The sequence below is a fragment of the Sus scrofa genome, chromosome 18 (genome assembly GCF_000003025.6).
Source record: "Sus scrofa isolate TJ Tabasco breed Duroc chromosome 18, Sscrofa11.1, whole genome shotgun sequence".
Classification (NCBI taxonomy): domain Eukaryota; kingdom Metazoa; phylum Chordata; class Mammalia; order Artiodactyla; family Suidae; genus Sus; species Sus scrofa.
This window is the reverse complement of record NC_010460.4, coordinates 2,585,232-2,606,452: the sequence shown is the minus strand read 5'-3', so window position 1 is coordinate 2,606,452 and position 21,221 is coordinate 2,585,232. Positions and strand designations below refer to the sequence as shown.

Sequence of the window (21,221 nt, the reverse complement as noted above, 5' to 3'; positions counted from 1 at the left end):
TGTTGGAGCTGGTGAGACACTTGAGTTAGTGGGAAGTTTCCCCGGGGAGCGCTCTGCTGTCTGTCCATACAACACAGCCCTTAAGGACTCAATGGAATAGCCCCATATAGATGGCTGCTAGTAATTAGCAACAGGCTCATGGTTCGTGCCGGAGAATTCTGTGTAGACAGGTACGTGCAAGTGGAGAGGACAGAAAGGAAGTGAGAACTTGGAGAGCACCGTTGGGGTCACCTGGGGGACTGGGTAGAGGCGTCTTACCCTCTAGCAGGGTTGGAGAGGGCTGGCCGTGGGGGTTGGGAACAGAGATGCTCCAGGGCTGGAAAGCGTCCTGGCCAGCAGGAAGAGCTGGCCGGGAAGAGGTAAAAACTCTGACGGACGGTGCTGGGCCAGTTGGGATTAAAGGAGACATGTAGTGATTCTGCTGCTGCAGTCTGTAGAGAAGCAGGACGCTGGGGTCTGCCTGTGGATGGTGCTCTGAGGGTTTCCTGAAACGCTGTTGGCATGAGGGTGAAGCAGGGGCAGGAGGAAATGAAGTTTCCATGCCGAGGGGTTTTGGCTGAAACAGAAGCACAGAGTGAACGTTTCCCAGAGAAATCAGTGGAATATGGGAGTTTGTATGTGACGTGGTGGTTTCCAGTGTTCACATTCTGTGTTGGCTCTAGACTATCATTTTCATGTCTAAGTTGGGAAAATTTGGTTTTAAAAATCCCAAATTTAGTAATTTTGATCAGATTTATATCATATGATTGAACGTCCCCTGCTACATTTCAACTTGTTTTTCTTGGGTATTAAAATCCGTGATAAAAAAAAAAAAAGAATGGTGCTGCCTTGGACAAATTATTTCATGTCCTGAGTTTGAGTTTCCTTGGCTGTGAAATAGGACACATACCCGCGCTGTCACCGTCCGTGCCTTCGTGAGCCTGGAGGTCAAGGGCTTTGCACAGGGCTCTGTGTGCGGGGCGTGAGCCCAGGCGCTGCAGCCATTGCTGTCCTGCTTTGGTCCTCATTCGTCTTATTCGGGAGTAGATGGTTGTTGGCTTCATCAAGCTTATTTACTTGAATCTGTGTAAATCGCTGCAGTCCTTAGGCACTTGTATGGTGGGAGTGTGTCAGGAGCGTTGGCTTACACACACCCAGGCTGAGAATCCCTGGTACGTACAAAGAATTACAGCTCAGACCTGAGCCTTGGTTCCCAGTGGGCCCTCCCCAACTTGGTCCCCAAGTCTCCCACCTAACTCCTGCTGGGCTGTCAGCCGAGCCAGAGAAGCCAGAGAACCAACACTGAATCCAGGTGACTATACCAAGTAAGCACCGAGTCCCAGCCCCTGTGTTCTCCCAAACATGCCCCACTCCAGTTGTCCCTGCCCTGGACCTGTCCTGATGCCACCCCACGCCCCAAGCAGCAGCCGGACCTGTAGGCTGCAAGCTGCTTAAGTGCTGGTCTGGGCTCGCAGCTCTTCCCACTTGCTGGATGATTCTCAGAACACAGACAGACCTGAGTCCCTTCCCGGTGTGGCATTCCTCCCGCTCTCTGGGGCTTCTCATGGTGTCATTCCGAGGCTGGGATCTAGGTCACCAGACCCGTATTGAGGCAGACCCTGCCCCAGTAACCTGAGGCAGGCCATCTGCTCACAAGTGGTATGTGAAGGGAGCGCCGTTTGCTGTGATAACTTTAATGGTTGAAAATGTTTTTTACTTGTCTTCAGGTGGGTGTTAATATACTACGACTTTACTCTTTGTAAGTTAAAACCTCATGAAAAATACATACATTTCATTTTTAAGAGATTCTACATTTCAGTAATGTCTTTACCATTTACGTCCGGTAGCTTAGTTGAGGCTGGGAGGTTGTTGATGAATCTTAACCTTTTCCTTCTGTATTTGTCTATTCGAAACTCTTTCTTGATACTCCCTCCTCCAGAAGAGGGACAGTCAGGTATGCATCAGAACAGCGTAAGGAAGCCACTGTATGACTGGGATGGGTTTTACCTAGGTAAGCGCCGCTGACTTGGGTAAACGGCATGGGATTGGAGGCAGCGTGACCAGTCAGACCTTGCCACAAACAGAGGGCAGACAATCTTAAATTTTATTTTCTGGGCCGCTCTAAGAAAATGGGTTTAAACTTTTTTTTTTTTTTTTTTTGGTCTTTTTAGGGCTGCACCCTGCAGCATATGGAAGTTCCCAGGCTAGGGATCGAATTGGAGCTACAGCTGCCGGCCTACATACACCAGAGCCACAGCAGCTCAGGATCCAAGCTGTGTCTGCGACCTATACCACAGTTCACAGCAACACCGGATCCCCGACCCACTGAAAGGGGCCAGGGATCAAACCTGCATCCTCCGGATAGTAGTTGACTTCATTTCCCCTGCGCCATGATGGGAATACTTTAGCTATATCTTAATTGATGCCTTCATCTAGAGGGAGACGTGACATTGCCTAATGTCAAAGGTCAAACTTGGATGAGGTGAGACTATCCATGATTTCACCTAAACTAATAGACAAAGGCTCTAAGAATTTAAGCTTGGGACTTTGTGTTCCACTCGTTTCAGTACCGTGGGTGTTTTATGAAGATGGCCATATCTGTGATTAAATTCCGTTTCATTAGTGTCGTGCATCCAGTGGTCTTATGAGTTTATAGTGTTTATCCTAGTGTTCGTTTTGCATTATTATTATAATGCTGTGGACAGAGCAGACCTTTAAAGAGAGAAGGAAGATAAATGTAGTTTGCAAAAGCATTTTCAATGTTATAATGTGACGTCATGTTTAGAGAGAACAGCTGATTGTATTACAGTAATTAAGTGACAGCAAAGTCATTAGAAGATTATGAGAAAGTGTGATTACTTTTAAAGTTGAAAATATTTCAAAGAATGAGATATTAAATGAAAATTATTTTGATGATACAGTATGTGTAATTAATTCTTGGTAAAGAAATGAAAAAAATTGTGAGGCATTCTTAGGTAAATGCATTTGGGAAATTTCCACAGATACTTGAAAGGCCAACTGAAAAATGAGGTAATTTTTTAAAAAATTGAGGAATGGTCGATTTACAATAATACATTGGTTTCAAGTGTCCAACATAGTGATTCAGAATTTTTATAGGTTATACCCCTTTTAAAGTTATTATAAAATATTCCTGAAAAATGAAGTGCTTTTAATGTGTAGAGCTCTAGTAACATGCAGTTATTGAAAAATCGTAATCTATAAGGGTTCAAAATTTTTTATCCAGTGACACCTGTATTATCTTTTATAATAAGGCGTTCCTTAAACATTTCATATTTTCCTGTTTCATCAGAGATGCTGGTTTGTGTGATGGTGCACCCTTTCTTTTTCTTCTTTTGAAGTAAAGCAGCTTCATAGCTGTGGCTTACGGTTGAGTTAAAAAGGCACAAAGAAGAGCACGTTCGAGAAGATAAATGTCAGTAATGTCCAGAGCAGACACTCAGTCTTGGATTAATGGCAGGGTCATTGAGTGCGTGGATTTCAATAAAGCTGAAAAATAATAATGGTTTTTGTTCATAGTGCCATTAAAACATTGAATGTTTATGTTTCATTTTGGTATTTTTATGTTTCATTTGGTATGTTTCATTACGGCTGAGTCACTTATTTGAAACATGAAGTTTTACTTGTATATGTGTGTGTGTGTGTGTGTGGAAGTTACTTGATGCTTTCAGAGGAGAACTTAGAAGCATGTCTGCCTTTCTGAGAACTGCCTTTTATTTTCCTGCCTTTCGTCCTGTTTTCCTGCTGCTCTTTAGGGCCCTCCAGAGTTCCCGCAGCACACGCCTGGCCCCGTTCCTAACAGTTTCAGCCAGCCCCCGCGGCTTCCCCTGCAGGACCCGTGGAGGACGCCACCCCCTCCCCAGGAGCGAGACCCTTTCTTCCTAGGAGGTAAGGGGGCTGGCGGAGCGAGCCGCGTCGGGCCGCACCGGCCGGTTCAAATGGCGCTTAGCTTCCCGGGGAGGTGCTGTGGAGACTGTCAGCGTGTTCCGTAGCCCTCGGTCTGTCCTTTCAGAGCTAGAGCTGGACACAATCGACATCTAAAGTGTAAGAATCTCATGCAGAGGGGGGAATCATCTATAGATAAAATCAAGACATAAGGAGCAAAGTCTTGAATTCTTTCTATTCGCGCCCAGCCGCCACTTGCGACTTTTGTCCGTTGTGAGGCCGTGCATAAAAGTGACTTCTGTGAAGCGTGTGTCCTGGGTAATCAGAGGCTAACAGTGTTGCAACACGTTCAGTTTCAGGAGAACCAAGATTCCCGAGCCATCTCTTCCTGGAACAGCGAAGTCCCCCTCCACCACCTCCTCCTCCCACGCTTCTTAGCAGTGGTCACCCTGTGCCCACGCCCAGCCCCTTGCCCTTCACCCAGCCTGGGCCAGCGTTTAATCAGCAAGGACAGCAGCCTGTGTTCCCCAGAGAGAGGCCTGCCAGGCCAGCCCTCCAGCCGCCGGGGCCGGTGGGCCTTCTTCACTTTAGCCAGCCAGGGTCCACAGCCGCACGGCCCTTCATGCCTCCGCGACAGCCCTTCCTGCCGGGCCCGGGACAGCCGTTTCTGCCCACGCACACCCAGCCTAGTCTCCAGGTAAGTGTCGCTGGCTGCCTGCCCCGTGTTCCCGGGGCTGTGGGCCTTGGTGTCTCGGTGCACATAAGAACGTTTCACGTTTTCACTCTGGTTGAGATTATTTAAAGAACAAGGGTATTAAACTCCAGCGTCCTCTTTATTAAAGACTCTCCCGCCCTCCCTCCTTCCTTCACACCCGCGGCACACGGGGGTTCCCAGGCCAGGGGTCGAATCAAGAGCTGCAGCTGCCGGCCTGCACCACAGCCACAGCAGCGCCAGATCCGAGCCGAGACTGTGACCTGCGCCGCAGCTCACGGCAGTGCCAGAGCCTTTTCCCCTGAGCGGAGTCAGGGGTCGACCCTGCATCCTCATGGATCCTAGTCAGGTTCGCGACCTGAGCCACAGCAGGAACTCCGTAAAGACTCTCTTACTTGACAGTATTGTTTACCTCCTTAATCATCGGGAAAATGGGGAAAGTGACTGTCGTTTTTGTCTGTCACTGTAGCACTGATAGAAGGTGTACCCGGCAGTGCGGTTCTGGGTTAGACTGTGTTCCTGCCGTTTGTCGTGGTGGGGAAAGTGTCGTAGCTCACTCCTCGTTTGAGAGGTTTGAGTGCCCTCTGCTGATGGGTTATGTTTCACCAGCTGCCTTGGGTCTATATTGCTCACCCAGTGTGCTGCTTCTCGTATTTGACGTTTACTCTTAAGCATATAATGATGATATGCTTGAACTACTATTTATTTATCTGTTTGCTTTTTTTTAATGGCTGCACCCGCAGCATATGGAAGTTCTCGGGCCAGGGGTCGCATCGGAGCTGTAGCCACTGGCCTACACCACAGCCACAGCAACACCAGATCCAAGCCTCATCTGCGACCCACACCACAGTTCATGGCAATGCTGGATCCTTAACCCACTGAGAAGGCCAGGGGTCGAACCCGTGACCTGCTAGTTAGGTTCATTACGGCTCCGAGCCATGGCGGGAACCCCCGCCATGCTTTCTTTTTCCTAGTTAAAGTGTTGTTTGTGACCTTCTTGTGACAGTGAATTATCGGTAACTAAAAACTACCGCACAGGTTGACGTTCTGCAGTTGCCACTGTTGTTGTCAACGTTCCTGGTTTCGGTACTTTGGAATTAGCAACAGAGCTGCAGGCAGCGCCCTTGAGGCCGGGTTTGCTTGCTCCTTAGTTACTCCTTAGGGTCAGGTCCTGACGTTTCAGGGTTTGAAGGACGTAGGGCAAATACAAAATGTGAGAGAGTAGCTTTTAGCTTATTTCTGCATTTGAGATAATACTACCTTCATCAGCAAGTACAAAATGAAATTTTAGTGCCAAGTGAAATTCTTTCTGGCATTGAGGTTTTGAAGGGAATGGCTGAATTGAAACATCGATGGAGATTCTAAACTGTTTCTTCTGTCTTTTCTGGCATGGCAGGGGCCCCTGCACCCCCCCTGCCTCCCCCACACCAGCCGCAGCCGCAGCCCCAGCAGCAGCCCCCGCTCCAGCCCCAGCAGCAGCCCCCGCTCCAGCCGCCCCCGCAGCACCAGCCGCCTCCGCAGCCGCAGCACCAGCCTCCTCACCAGCCGCAGCACCACCACCACCACCACCTCTCGGTTCCTCCCCCGCCCCTGCTGCCCATGGCACAGCCCCAGTTCAGGCCTCACCTGCCGGCGGCTCAGCCTCAGCCCAGCAGCAGTCGGATGCAGTGCCCCCAGCGCCAGGGGCTCAGGCATGTAAGTGCACGCCATCCTCAGCGCTCTGCCTGGACACCTTGGATGTCCCAGGGCTGCCACGTGCCTGGCTGTCCCCGCAGTGGTAGATGGTACTGTGTGTTTAGGAAAGGGTTTTGGGTGGTGGTGATTCTGCCTTTGCCAGTGGCTTGTTGTTTGGTGCCTAGACGATCTCTGTCTCCTTGGGTGCGAGTGCGTAAGTAAGCAAATTCAGGAAGAGTTTATTGAGTGGCCTTTGTTGCCAGGCGCCACCCCAGTTCCTGGGGAATCAGCAGGGAACAAAAGAGACGGATTTCCTGCCTCCGTGGCGCTTACAGCTGATCCTGGTAGGTGGGCTGCATTTAGTCCCGAAGGACGCTCTCAAGCACCGTTAGCAGACGTGTGGCTTGTTAGGCGTTGAAAGAAACTGGGAGATGAATGCCCGTCGTTGAGACAGTAAAGACGAGTCATTACCACTGGCTTGTCCTCCAGTAAATTACTCACCCTGTGAAGAGGCTTGTGGTTGGAGGTCTAGGCTCTAAGGTGAGACCGTTCGGTTTCCCTTCAGTTCTGTTCCTTCCGACCTTGAGCCTCAAGCGTGTCACTTGATAGCTATCTGAAGTCTCCGTTGTCATGTCTGCCTCTTTCGTAAAGTACCATTGAGACGGCCACGATGTGAAGTAAGAACGGGGTTCCAGGTCTGGGAAGGGAGCGCCTTGTGACGGGAGTCCCTCCGTGAGGACCCTGCCAGACCGCGCCCCCGGCCGCCTCTCGCACCGGCAGCCCCTCCGGTGCTGCGTCTCTGTTCAGAACCCGAGGATGAACGTGACTGAGAACTTCCTCTCCAGCGACACCCTCAGGGGTCTTCCTCCAGGGAGGAGTTTTTCTTGGGACACCTGCATGCTTTGTCTTTGCTGTTCTGCCTGAGTTTAGGGGACCCAGTGACAGCGAAAACTTTTTTTTAATCTAGTTTGCCTTTTTATGTTGCTTCTTCCAAATGTCCAGTTGTAATTCGACTTTGCTTCTTCTTGTGGTAGAACACGGCTTCTCAGAATGTAACCAAACGGCCCATGCAGCAGATGCCCCCGACGGCGCCCCGAAACAGTAATCTGCGTGAGCTGCCCATAGCCCCGTCCCACGTGATGGAAATGAGCAGCGCTCGCTGCTCCTCCACCCCTGCGGCTCCACTGAGACCTGCCATCAGCACGTCACCCCCCGCCAGGCCGGGGGCCGCGTCCAGGACCGCGCAGGGGAGGACCGAGGCGAGGCCCAAGCCTGTTAGCCCAGTGGTTCAGCCTCAAGAAGGAGCGGAAACGGGATCGGAGGTAGGGCGCAGTTTCGCTAAAAGTGGCCCTTGGTCTCAGACGGAGAGCCTTGTCGTCAGCCTGTGCTCTTTACTCTCGTCCACTGAGTCCCTCACAAGGTCCCCCCAGGTTTACAGGACCGGGTCCTCCTTTTAACCCAACCGCCGTATTCATACAAAATCCACTTTCATTCCCACTGGTCGCAGTGTTCGGTTGTGCTTACGTGTTTGTACAGTTGCAGTTGTGTGTTACAGAATCTAGGTATCAGGGATCTTAGCAAACTGTTTTTCTAAAGGGCCCAGGTAATAAATATTTTAGGGTTTATAGTCTAGATTGCCTCTCATAATTACTCAGCGCTGCTGTTTTCGCACAGAAACGGTTACAGGTGGACCCTCCATCAGCTGTGCTCTGGTAGAACTTTATGACAAAGTCAAGTTGGGGCCAGATGTGGCTCATGGACCCTGACATACACTGTGACCTTCTCTGGTTTTACGATGTGACCATTTTTGCTTGGGACCGCTTTTACTTCTGGCCTTTAAATAAGACTGGCGGCGGGGGGGGGGGGTGTTTTGTTTTGCATTGTTTATATTATTGCTGATTTCTAAATAGGTATAAATGTTGTAGGAATAAATAATAAATGCAGATCAGTATTCCGCATGGTTTCCAACTGAGATGTTATTTTGCACCTTGATTTCGTTTTGGCTGCTTGGTCATGTTTTGCTTGGCGGCCGCTCGGTCTTGGTGCAATATTCGTCATGAGCTTCGTGATTTAAAAGAGTATCTTTACATTAGTAAAATTTATGCCTGGGACAACCCCTTGAGGCCATTGGTGTCCTGTGAAAGAAACGAACATGCCTGTTTACTGCTTCCCTGCAGTCGAGATTCAGTTCTGGGCTGTTCCTAGAATGGCAGATGTGAAAGCTGGGCATTATCTGTATCGTGTAGGTTGATAAAGACAGGCATCTAGCGTAGCGTCGCTTAGAACCGTGCCCTTGGAGTGACTCGCTGGCGCCAGCACTGTGGCCCTCGGCAGGTCCCTTCACGTGTCACCCGCCTCCGTGTCCTTACCCGTTGGGTGTGTGTGCCTGGGACATGGAAGAGGATCAGTATGTGGAAGTTAGGCTCGTGTTGTAAAATGTATATGGGGTGTAATAAGCATCATGTGTTAATGTCTTAAAGAACAGTGGCACCAAGAGTTTCCTTAGAGAAGGATCGAAGCGAGTCCATGTTTTCTTAATCAGAGTGAAAACCAGTTAACGCTGGTGTTTACCTTTCGATCAACTAAATTGTGGGTGGGTGTCAGATTTTCTTGTAATTATTGTAGCAGCTGCAGGGTAATGTTTCCAAATCAAAAAAGTATAAAGAGAAAATATTGAGTTAACATGGAATAACATCTTATTAGAAGGATGACATTCTAGTTTTAAAAGTAATATATGAAAAATTAATGTAGATTTCCAAACTGGATTGGGATAGTTTATAAAAAGAAATCCGCTAAAATGATATCCTTTTACTTTACTAGCCGGCTCCTAACGCATATGTGTAAACAGACTTGGCTCAGAAAAATAAAGCCACATACACTTTTCTAATACGAGTGGCTGAAATGAGAAAAGTGGCTTTTTCCCTAGGAATACCACTAGCCAAGTCTGATCGTCCCTTTCATGACAGTTGATTGAAGCAGGCTTCTGTAGAATCAGACAGATGCTTTGTGCGTGAAGTAGAACTTGGCAGGTGGCCATAGCCTAACTAGAGGGTCTTAATTTGTTTGCTTTTAATTTTCTGTGCACATAGAATGGAACCAGGAGTAAGGTTTTTTTTTTTTTTTTTTTAAACTTTTACTTTTTAAAATCTTTTGCTTAGGTAAACGTGGTTTATTTTATTTTCACCCAATTGATAATGATACAATAAAGGGCCAGTATTTCTACCTAGATTCTTAAATATATTTTAACTTTGTTGATTACTTGGGGAAAAATTCTAGTGAATATTAATTATTTCTGTGTTTGATATGGTGGAGCCTCTGGCCCTGATACTGTTCCCCAGGATGCCCTGGCCCCTGTGCCTTTTGGACTTCTGTTTTTCTGTCTTCCCCTTCATGTCACCTCGAGCTCTGTGCACCTACCTGTGTAGTGCTCATCCAGCTTCACATTTGCGGTTGGGAGTCTGCTCTTGACTTTGAAATTCGATGACTGAGTTGATCAGAACTGCTTCTAAAATGATGAGCAGGCCTGGGTGAGAGCTTGGCTCGGGGTCTTGTAGGTCAGTGCACAGGCTTGGGGCACCAGCCAGCTCTTTAGCTGCATCCTGGCCTTATAATTCCTAACTTAGAAGGTTTGTTTGTTACCAGCTGAATTCTGGATAGACGAAATCCTCTTATATAAAGAATCTGTGCATGAGAATGTCTATGACTTTTTAAACGAAAAATACTACAATTTTAACAAATGCTCAACTTGAAACTTTCTTCTTTGGATGCTTTGCTTTTTTGAAAAATACTGGACTTTTTACAAAGATGCTTTTGATAGACTTTCAGAATGGTTTGGGGCTGGCCTATTAAAAGCATTCCTTATATACCATTAATATTCCAATACTGCAATTGGCAGCATTTTGATTCTGAGGAGAGTGCATGAGTTCAAGGTCAGGGAGATTGACTAGTGCTGTTCATTATAAGCAATTATTCTGTGACAAATGAGTTTGAGATCAGGCTGAAAATTCTGTAGGAAAAATCAATAGTTCTAATCAGGCCCTTTCAGGTCATTTACAGCCCACCTTTTGTTGGTTTGTCAGAGAAGAGCCAGATAAAACCTCTGTGACAGCGAGGCCTTCCTACTGTTGCAGTTTCCATTTCAAACATGTTTTGATATCTTCAATGAATAGTTTAATTGGTTTCAAAGTTGTAAATGGGTGGAAATTTACATTATTTCATTTTTAATATTCTGATAAGATTTTCCAAATTAGCTTTAGCTGAGTAATTTTTTTTCCCTCCCCAGAGGGAGAGTTAGACTTAAAGTCTATAAGCAGATTTTGAATGGCTTCTTTCAAATCGGAGTTAAAGGGGTTTTAGAAAGTGCCTTTTCTGAGTTTGTCGAAGTGGACGGGGGTGGTCACCTGGCTTGTGTGCCACAGTAAGCAAGCCTCGCGTGTTTTCTGTTGCAGTTTCCTGATGAAGACGAAGAAACGAGGTTGTACCGCTTAAAGATAGAGGAACAGAAGCGCCTCCGGGAAGAAATCCTGAAGCAGAAGGAGCTGCGGCGCCAGCAGCAGGCGGGCGCCAGGAAGAAGGAGCTGCTGGAGAGGCTGGCCCAGCAGCAGCAGCAGCAGCAGCAGCAACAGCAGCAGCAGCAGCAGCAGCAGCAGCAGCAGCTCGGCGCCCCCCTGCCCCGGCCGAGCAGGAAGAGCGGGCGTCCTCCCCAGCGCCCGCCAATGGTAACCCGCTGTTACCCTTCCCGGGGGCACAGGTCAGACAGAATGTGAAAAACAGACTTCTCGTGAAGAGCCAAGATGTCACTCTTTCCACCGCTCCACCCAAGACGTCAAATTTCGTGCCATCTGGTGCTCCCACGCAGTATCAAGGACAGCAGATGAAGTCACTGAAGCCTCTGAGACAGGCCAGAAGCATACCTCCGTGTCCGGCTCAGCACAAAGTCCTGCAGGTGAAGCCTGCCGACGGGGAGGGCCTGCCCCCGCCCTCGCAGACGGCCCGCGTGGCCTCCCTCCAGGGCCGGCCCCCGGAGGCCAAGCCTGGCGCCAAGAGGACTGTCATGCACCGGGCCAGCAGCGGCGGCGGAGACGGGCCGCACATCGGCTCCAAGGTCAGGGTGATTAAGTTGTCAGGCGGGGTAAGTTGACCAGGTTACCAGCCCCTCCTACAGTCCGCGTGCGTGCGCGCGCGCGTCCCGGGTGCGTCCGGTTCCCAGAGCGCGGGAGGGGGCCGTCCCTGCGGGCGGGCGGCGGGCGGGCGCCTTGCCTCGCCAGGCCGGCCGGGGCCGTGTGCGAATTCTGCCTCCGGCCCGGTGCGCGCGTCTCCTTGGAGGCTTGAGGAAAACCCCACGCGACTCTCTCAGTTTTAGCTTCTTATAGTAGATCTTTATGACAGGCCCCGTCAAGTTTGTTTTCAAAATAAAATTTCCTTTGCCACAAAGCAAGTAATTTGTTGTGTGTAGCTTTAGGTTGAGGTGGAGAACTGTGGGCAGGGCAGGGGCCGTGGGCGTCTGGCTTTTGAGCAGCGTTGGTCCAAAGACAGTTTCCTGCCCGCCTTTCTACTCATTCCCCATTCGAGGAAAGGAGGAGCCACAGAATCTGAAGTGAAATCAGGTGTGATCTACCACGTGCTTTCACGAGTGGAGCACGTCTTTACCTCTGACCAGGGCTGTTCTAGAGCATTTTCAGCAAAGCACTGTAACTGCAGGTTTCCACTCAGTTTGCATGAGTTCAGTATGAAAGCAAAGCAGAGTTGCAGCAGCGTCTCTGTCAGTGTCTGTAGGCCACTTGCCTCCTTAGTCCTGCCCTGCCGTCACTTACGTGGGAGGTGACACCCCTCTTGCTTTATGAATTACACTGAATTCTGCAGCAGCCGCTCTGTCCTGCGCTCCCTGCCGCAAGTCGTTTGTGACCAACCGGGGAGGAAGGGGACAACCTGAGACACAGGCTCTGAGACCAGAGCAGCTACTGGGGGTGACCTCAAAAGCGCAGAGCTCACGGTCCGGGGCAAAGGACCTCCAGCTCTCAGGCCACGCAGGGAGACCAGTGCCTCTGGGAGCTGCGAGGAGCCCCGAGCTGTTTTTACTGGCTTAAGGACGGTTGGCTGCTTATCAGTTCGTGAGTTTTAATTGCTTTCGTTTCTAGGTGTGTACACGGTAGATGGGAGGTTTTCCACATGCCGTGAAGACGCTTTTGATAGACTGCATCTGTTTCCTCTCACCTCTGTTCATTGTGATTCAGGATGCTGAGAAGTGGATGGCCGGTCTTCTATCACATTGTCTTAATAGTGTGTCAATTTGTCTTTCAGTGTAGACCCAAGCGGTCATCAGTTTCCAGTGTCTGTGTGGCTTGTTGCTTTTGACTTTGTCTTAGTTGTGCTTTGTTGGTGTCTCTTTTACTTGAGTCATAAACTTGAGGGTGGCCCTGGGCCGTGGTTGGGAACCAGCCTCTTCCCTGGGCAGCCACGTGGTGCTCTGTGCTCATGTGGCTGGTGTGAGGGCAGGCGCACTGGCCGCCAGAAGGTGCAGGCAAAGAATTTACATACTTCAGTGTTTGCTGTCCTTTTCTGTGGTGGAAACAATGTCTTTTTTAAATCACACCATCTTCCAAAGTCATGCTATGTCATATTACAATACTTAGGAAAACAACAGAGGAATTTTACCTGAAAACAGCAACCTGGAAAACTGGAATGTTTTTTAGCTCCCTTTTAATTTTTAAGTGTTAACCGACTAACGTAGTCTGCATCTTAGGATTTATTCCAGTAATTCCTCCAGTAGCATGTTGGCAGTTTTCAGCTTGGCAGAGGATAAAGGTCTTTTGTTTATATATCTCCAAACTAGGCCAGAGTGTTTCCCCAAGGTTTTGGGGGGGTGTGTGTGGATTTTTTGGTAGGTAATAGTATTTGAAAGAACGTGCAGAGGAGACAGTTCTTGTAAGTGCCAAGTATGCGCTCATTTCCCCGACTTTATTTCTGTCCGTGCTGGTCAGAACTGTGGCGTTAATGCCCAAGGGCTGTGCTGTGCCCCCGGAGCTGACTGGCTACCCCTGGCAGGGGCTTAGCATTTGGGGGGATGGACTTGGGTATAGTACCTGTGCTGAACCTTGCCTGTGCATTGCAGGTTTATGATTACTTGTTTAATGAAGGAGTCCATTGTCAGCTCATGTTCTTCTATTTTGCTACGAGCCCTGGACGACCTCATGTTCTCTCAGTACAGAAACACGGTATTCTTTCTATAAAGCTTTCTAGGGAAAATTTCTCTTCAGAGAGTCGGTTCTGTTTCCTTCACTTTTTTCTCACCTAGACTGGCATCTGCTATGTTGCGGAAATTGATTTCTGCATTTAGTAATCCCCTCGTTCCAGAAGTTTGTCTCCAGACGGGATATGGGACGGTCGTGGCGCCCAGTGCTGGTCTAGAGATCGGGCCCTGGTGGCGGTCACAGTAAAATACTCATCTACAGGATTGTTAGGCAAGCGGGGTTTCTTTGCTGCCTTCTTCCAGTGTACGGATTGAAAGTGTTACACTTGAATTAGGTTTCTCTAGGTGAACTTTTTACCTGTGGACAACCGTGAATCACGGAGGGCTGCTCTGTCATTTTCCATGTTTCGTTGCTGTAACCAGATCATTTCTCTTTGGGTTTCACTCACCTGGGTCTTCCGGAAGGTGAGAGAGCTTCCGTCTGAAGACAGCCCTTCGTCATCTGCCCTCATCATCGCATTCCTTTGCAGTGGTTTTAGGCCCCAGCACCGTCTAGGAGCGTTTCCAGTCTTTTCCTACCACAGCTCCTCTTCCTTGCAGCCGAGGTGCGTTAGGGACACAGGAAGCCTTTTCACAGCGAGCCTCACGGGACGTCTTCCTTGCTGTCGGTTCCCACTCAGCCCTGTGCCCAGGGCCCTCCTTCTTCGCAGGCTGGCTGTTGGCCTCACGTATTTGTCGTTGGCTGGTCTGAGTTTCCTTTGCGTCCGCGGGTGGCGTGGCGAGGGCCCGAGGCCCGACGCTCCGCTCTGCCTTACTGTCTGTGGGGCCGAGCCGTCATTTCCTTTCTCCGAGCCTCAGTCTTCAGTCTGTAAACGCAGTTATTAGTAAGGTTGCTGTGAATAAATGAAACCTTCTAACACATAGAAGGTACTTCATAAACGTCCACTTTCTTTTTGGAGTGTGTCTGAGACCCCTTCTAGAAACAGATTCCCTGATTCGATGCCCTGTCGTGAGTAGTAGCTGCCGTTTATCCGCACCCTTTGAATGGGATCTATTCCGTTTTATAGGTGAGGCGTTGGCGTCGCGGAGAGGCTCTCTTAGTAGCCCGGGGCCACTCAGCTACACACTCAGAGTGAGCCTTCTGAACCCTGTGGGTTTTACCATTGTTTATAATAGTTATTTTTGTTGCCCCTGTTTTCCAAACGTTACTTAGTTCTACATTAGGGGTGATAGTCTGCTGTCTCCAGTGAGTATGTGGTAGTTGGAGGTGATTCAGGAAGTTTTTAGTGGGGCTTCTGGAATAAGGGTGATGATTAGGTTTCGTTTTGCCCTTCAAGCCCGGGTGGTAGTCACGACCGGAGAAGATGCTGAGAAAGATGTAGAGGTACGAAAAAGTATCCTGACTGGCGAGCATCAGCTCTGGCGTCAGGGTGGGAGAGTGGCCGACTGTCGTCGTTCCTGCTCTAGAACCTGCGTGGAATGGTCTGGTCACAGTCACCCTGTGGCCGCTAGCCTGGTGGAGTTAAAGTCAGCAGAGCCGGATCCTGGTGTGGCCTTGACCTGCCATGTGCTATAAGTGTATCTTTGAACATTTCTGTATAAATCAGAATAGGCCAGACTTGATATTTAAAACATTGGGTTGAGGCGTTCCCGTCCTGGCTCAGTAGACACGAATCTCAGTAGAAACGAATCCATGAGGACGCAGGTTCGATCCCTGGCCTCGCTCAGTGGGTTAAGGATCCGGCATTGCGGTGAGCTGTGGTGTAGGTGGCAGACACGACTTGGATCCTGTGTTGCTGTGGCTGTGGCGCAGGCCAGCAGCTAGAGCTCCAGTTAGACCCCTAGCCTGGGAACCTCCACATGCCGGGGGTGTGGCCCTAAAAAGATTAAAACAATAACAACAACAGCAGAAAACCATTGAGGTGAAGTCATGAGGGGATTGGAAATTTAGAGAGACCGTTTGTTAGAAGGCTGATCAGTGTCTGGGTGAATTTTAGTCTCAGCCAACTTATATTTTATTGTCTGAATTTGTTAGGTGAGATGTAAAAGGAACAAATGCATGCTCCTCTGAAGAGTGTCAGATACTGGCATGTGCTGCTCTGAAATTGCACGTGCCTCCCTGAGCATTATTTATGTAAGTAGCCTACTTAAAAATTTTTGATGGAGCGGTTCTCTTTTTATTACTTAAAATACGGAAATACCCTTTGCTCATTTCTCAGAAAGCTATTTCTAAGTATTTAATTTTCAGACACCGAAAGAGCAACCTTGTTAAGTCATAATTTTGTTCACAAACAATACGTAATCCAAAAAAAGACTCAAGTAATAACAGAGCATACATGAAAATGTGAACCGTTTACCTGTTGTAAATTTACGGTCACCCTCAGCCATTCTTTGTGGTTAAACACCAGAGAATGGGATTGGACCAAGTACGCGCCCCAGGACATTTGTTTGTGAAGGGATTTAACTAGGCCTGCAGCTCCGTCTTCCGGTTTGGGGGAAAACGGGGTCGTCTGCAGTGTTTGCATCAGGTGACCTGAGCCTCAGGACGGGGAGGCTGAGGGCCCCCCCCCAGCCCAGGGTGGCTGCAGGGTGAAGTGTCCGCCCACAGGCGAGGTGAGTGACACAGTGCCTGGCACGTGCTGGTGGGGCATAGGTGTTACTACCCTTTCCTTTTGGGTTAAGGAAGGAAAATGTGTTCCCTAAGAAAATGAAAGCAGTTTCTGAATCCAGCTGCTTTCTCCTAGTCGAGGTAATGAAAATTTTAAGCGTTTGGCAGCAAATTAAGTCAACAGTCCTTTGTTCTGCTGGCCACACAGAGAAATGGGAGAAGCACAGAACGCCTCAGCAGGAAAGCCAGCTGTCCGCTCGTGATAGTCGTGTATTTTATTTTTAAAAGGCTGTCAAATGCTTCACGCAGAAGGTCCCAGTTTGTCTGTGCCAACTTGCGTGGGGAGTTGGTCTGTATTTGCACGTTTCCTCTCTTCCTCAGCAGTTAGCCTCGATTTTCTCTGGAGGGGCGGTGCACGAGGGAGCGAGCGAGTGAGCGCACACCCACCCGTTTTTGTGGTTTGATTGGATGTATCGGTTTGAGAGATGCTGCAGGTGCCGCTCCTTGGAGATTCCAGTCTGAGAAAGAGTCGCAGGCTGGCGGGGGGGCACTTGGTCACACACGGTGCCCTTCCTCGGCCCTGCACGCCGCTCGCTCGCCCACCCCGTCGGGGACCGTGGCCTGAGCTCTGTCTGCCAGACACTGCTGCTGCCTGAGGCTGGGTTTCCTCTTCAGTTCATTTTCTGTCTCTGGACTTAATTCAGGACAGTTTCAAGTACATTGTGAATATTTGAGAATCATTTGTTGAAATAATTGAGACAATAAGTAGCTTCTTCCTTTAAAAATATAGGCGTTGTTTATAGTTCCTTTACAAAAACAGTGAAGGAGGAGTTAGCCCAGTGTTTTCTCCCCCTGTACTTCTGATTATAAAAGTAATAGGTGTAGGTTGTAGGTATTTAGACGACACCCGTAAGCAGAATTTGGACACACCAGAGCAGCAGTCATCCTTCTACATTGTGCCGGCCAAAATTTGTGCTCTCCTCCTCCTCCCCTATTCAGGTGACCACACGGGTTGTCTCCTGTGTCTCACTTGGCTGCTTTGGGTGGGTCTGCAGTGATGACTGGTCCTCAGGAGACCCAGGCCAAGGCAGGCATGTCTCCCATTGCGGATGTCACCCTGTGACCCTCACCCAGCCGCCTGGCAGGGCTGGGGCACTCAGCTGTCATGGGCCACTTGGTTTCTGGTGGAAGCTGACGTGATGCTCGGGTTCTGGGCGGTCCCCAAACCTGAGGCTCTGCCAGAGGGCCTCGAAAAAGCGAGTCAGGTGCTAGCGAGTCGGAAGTGAGCTTGTGAGGGACAGAACTACGGCGGGCTCATGATAGAGAAGCTCTCTGGGGAGACCAGACGGTGGGGGAGCTGCCTCTGAATGAAATGGCCTTGGAGCTCCTGTCGTGGTTCATTGGAAACAAATCTGACTGGCATCCAAGAGGACACAGGTTCGATCCCTGGCCTCGTTCGGTGGGTTAATAAGGATCTGGCGGTGCCATGAGCGGTGGTGTAGGTTGCAGATGAGACTCAGATCTGGCGTGGCTATGGCTGTGGCGTAGGCCAACGGCTACAGCTCCTAATCAACCCCTAGCCTGGGAACCTCCACATGCTGCAAGCGCTGCCCTAAGAAGACAAAAAAAAAGAAAAGAAAAATAAAAAAGAAAAATAGTGTTGATGCAGGGGGGGCGCCCGGAGGGGCCCAGCACAGGTGGGCCTGGAGGCATCTCTCAAGGACCCCTCCCAAGAGCTGGAGCCTTGTCGCTCAGTGCTGGAAAGTCGGCTCTTCTGAGCTGCTCATCCAGGGCTGGCTTCCTGCTGTCCAGAACGGGGGGCTTCAGCCCTGCATGGGGGCTCTGGCCTGGTGAGCCACAGTCTCACGTGTAGCAGTCCTTTCCTTTCTAGATGGGTAGGTCTGTGCTGTAGAGGTTGGAGAATCCTGGGGTATCAGATCCCCTCAGAGCCAGGGGGCTTCGGTTTGTTTTTCCAAAGGCTGAGAGTCATTTGGCTTTTAAAAGATTTCCCCAAGAGTTTCCTGATGGCTCAACAGGTTAAGGATCCAGCGTGTTTGCTGCTGTGGCTCGGGTCACTGCTGTGGCACAGGTTCAGGCCCAGGACTTTCCATAGGCCGTGGGCACAGGCCTTGCCCCCCCACTTTTTTTTTCCCTAGAGAGAGTTCCTGCTGTGGTGCAGTGGGTTAGGAATCCGACTGCAGCAGCTTGGGTGCTGCAGAAGCACAGGTTCTATCCTGGGACTGCTGCAGCTACAGTGCAGTTTGCAGCTGCAGCTCAGATTCCTGGCCCCGGGAACTTCTCTAGGCCACGGGTGCAGCCTTTAAAGAAAAAAAAAGGTTTTCCCAAACCTCGCTCATCTCTGAAAGGTAGCATGGTAAGAGAGCACACCTGAATAATGGTACCGTGTTACAACCATAAGGCAAAAATCAAATGGACCTGCCAGTTGAATCCCTTTTTTCCCTCCCAGGAAGCCCATTTACAAGGTCCCTTTAACCTCGCGGATTTTGTTTCATTTCAACCCATGTGGCCCCATTGCTGGAGTTTTACAGGAAACATTTTAGATCCGAGGGCCTGCTTACATGGTTTGCATGTTGCCGTGTGTAAGGGTAATTACTGCAGGAAATAGATGCACATGGCGAGTGTGGAATGTTCTTGCCTCGTGTCATGTTGCAGCAGTTTAATTCAGGACCTGACCTAGGAGCCTGGATAAGAATGCTGTTAACCAGTTTGTGTTCTTTCGCCTTTTTTCCTTTAAATGGTAGTCTCAAAGACAGAATAGAGCCTTCAGTGTGTGTCTTCAGGAACGTCATACAGCATGCATATCATTTGTTGCCCAGATTCGGAGTGAGCTTTCTAAAGATCCCAGGGCTGGGCCCAGCATTGTTGTGCTTAATAGAAACCTGTTCGGTGCGGTCTGGGGGCCGGAAGATGGGCAGCAGCGGCGTGACAGTGAGGTAGCCCTTATCGAAGGAGAATTCCTAAGAGGCTGCCCCGGGACCCTAGCCGCTGTCCTTCTGTGATCCCGACAATGTTATCTGTCCTCTCAGTGCGCAGGATCAGATGTCTGTCATGAGTGCAGAAATTAATTTAATGTCACCTGAAGACATGCAATTAATCTTTCAGAGGCTTTCATAATACCTTTACAGAAAGAGTTGCCAGTTTGGCGGATTTGGATTTTGGGGTTTAGAAGAAGATAAGGAAAATTAATTTTTCATCAGGGTTAATACAAGCTAGCAGGGCCACAAAGGCTGGGAAAAATGATTGGGGAATTTGTCAAGTGTTGTCACTCTAGAATAATGCCGCTTAACGTCTGATAGGTGTAATCAAGAGTGGAGATTTCTATAGAGAGGGATTAATCAATTTGCTCACTGGTGAATGCGAGTCTCTGATGTCACTTCTTCGTGGGGTTAAGAATGAAAATAAGATTTGATCTGTCAAATTGCAGGACGCCCTGACAGTATCAATAGGCATTTTTATCTACACATTTAAACCATTTGTAATAAATAAATTTGTCCTGCTAATGTTGGTGGCTATAGACCTCATTTTTTGTAAAGATTAAGCTGATAAAAAGTATTCCCTAGGCTTACTTAATTCAGGAAGTGCCTCTTATAGTTAAGAAAAACTATTCTCAAAAGACATTTTTATAGTATTAATTAAGAGATAATCATTTGTGAAATAACCCACCAAACTATTTAAAGTTTGGCCTAGGACAGGCCAGACTTCTTTCTCCTCATCTGTTTTGGAGGAAGTAAAAGATGCTTAAAATCACGTCCACGTCCACTGCCGCATCCAAAGGACTCACCCTAGAGAAATTCACTTTCAGAGTGAATTTCCTTTCTTGAAGTGGAACGTAATCTGCCATCCACAGATGACTAGTTATCTCCTTACGTTAAGGTAGTAGGTTTGTGAAAGTCTTAGTTAGAATCGACAGTATTTGAAATTTGCATAGCTGAGGGCTGCCGATTTGGGGACCGCTGTCCGTGCTGTAACTGCATGTGCACGTGGAAGAGGACTCCTGAAGAAACAGGAGTGGGTTCTCTTTGGCTCGATTCGCGTTCACCTTGTGTCTGTGTCTGTGTGTGTGTGCAGGGGAACAAAACATGCTTCCGGCCAAGCCCAGAAATTAATAGCTAGACTGTTTCCTAGTGGTAACCGGAATAACCCTGGGGTTTATAGTTTCTCCCAAGAATTAGCTTTTCATTGTGCTAATTTGAAAGAAAATAATTGTTCTCTCAATTAAAAAAAAAAGTTGGTTTTTTCTTAAAAAATACAATGACAGGGAGTTCCTCTTGTGGCTCAGCAGAAACGAATCTGACTAGCATCCATGAGGACGCAGGTTCGATCCCTGGTCTCACTCGGTGGGTCAAGGATCTGCCGTTGCCGTGAGCTGTGGTGTACGTCACTGACATGGCTTGGATCTGATGTTGCTCTGGCTGTGGTGTAGGCGGGCAGCTGCAGCTCCGATTCGACCCCTAGCCTGGGAACCTCCATATGCAAGGGTGTGCCCCTTAAAAAAAAAAAAAAGACCAAAAAAACAAAAACAAATGCAATAAAATGTTAGATATATTTAAGCCCTGGATCCTCAGCGTGGTTTTTAGAAAAGTGTAAGGGCAGAATGTGATTTTAATCCTTCCTTAAATGACAATGATTTCATCGAGTGATAGTCCCTTTGTTTCCACCTTTGCTAAAAGTAGGATGTCAGTGGCTGTAAGCGCCTTCCCTGGGAGGTGGTGCTGGAGTCCGCGCTTGGAACCACAGTGACGGAAAGCCTAGTGGCACTTCCTGTGGGACCAGGGCCTCGGGTTTTTCGTTTGCAAAGTGCGAATACTACTATTTACCTTGAGGGAGGATGGAGGGCAGACAGAGTTTGTCCAGACCCCGCTGTTCTTGTCAGATTGAACACGGCCGACAAGCAGCTCCATGCATCCTCCCACGAGTGGGCTGCCTTGCGTGATCCCGAACTCGTGCCTGAGAGCCTGGAGCGCCTTGGAAGGCTCTGTACCAGTTCGTTGCGGCTCAGTGGTAACGGGCCTGACTAGGACCCATGAGGACGTAGGTTCGACCCCTGACCTCGCTCGGTAGGTTAAGGCTCTGGCCTTCCTGTGAGCTGTGGTGTATGTAGGTCGCAGACTTGGCTCCGATCCCGCGGGGCTATG

General features: G+C 49.1%; 1 protein-coding gene across 1 annotated transcript in view; it reads left to right on the top strand.

The window, feature by feature from the left end:
- The window catches only part of RBM33 (RNA binding motif protein 33), a 111,215-nt gene that overhangs the window by 69,752 nt on the left and 20,242 nt on the right, over positions 1-21,221 (top strand). Inside the window, 7 exon segments of the mRNA XM_021079037.1 lie at positions 3,753-3,885; positions 4,236-4,579; positions 5,991-6,006; positions 6,009-6,289; positions 7,303-7,590; positions 10,717-10,877; positions 10,922-11,399. Of these exon segments, the coding sequence (XP_020934696.1) occupies positions 3,753-3,885; positions 4,236-4,579; positions 5,991-6,006; positions 6,009-6,289; positions 7,303-7,590; positions 10,717-10,877; positions 10,922-11,399 (1,701 nt within the window).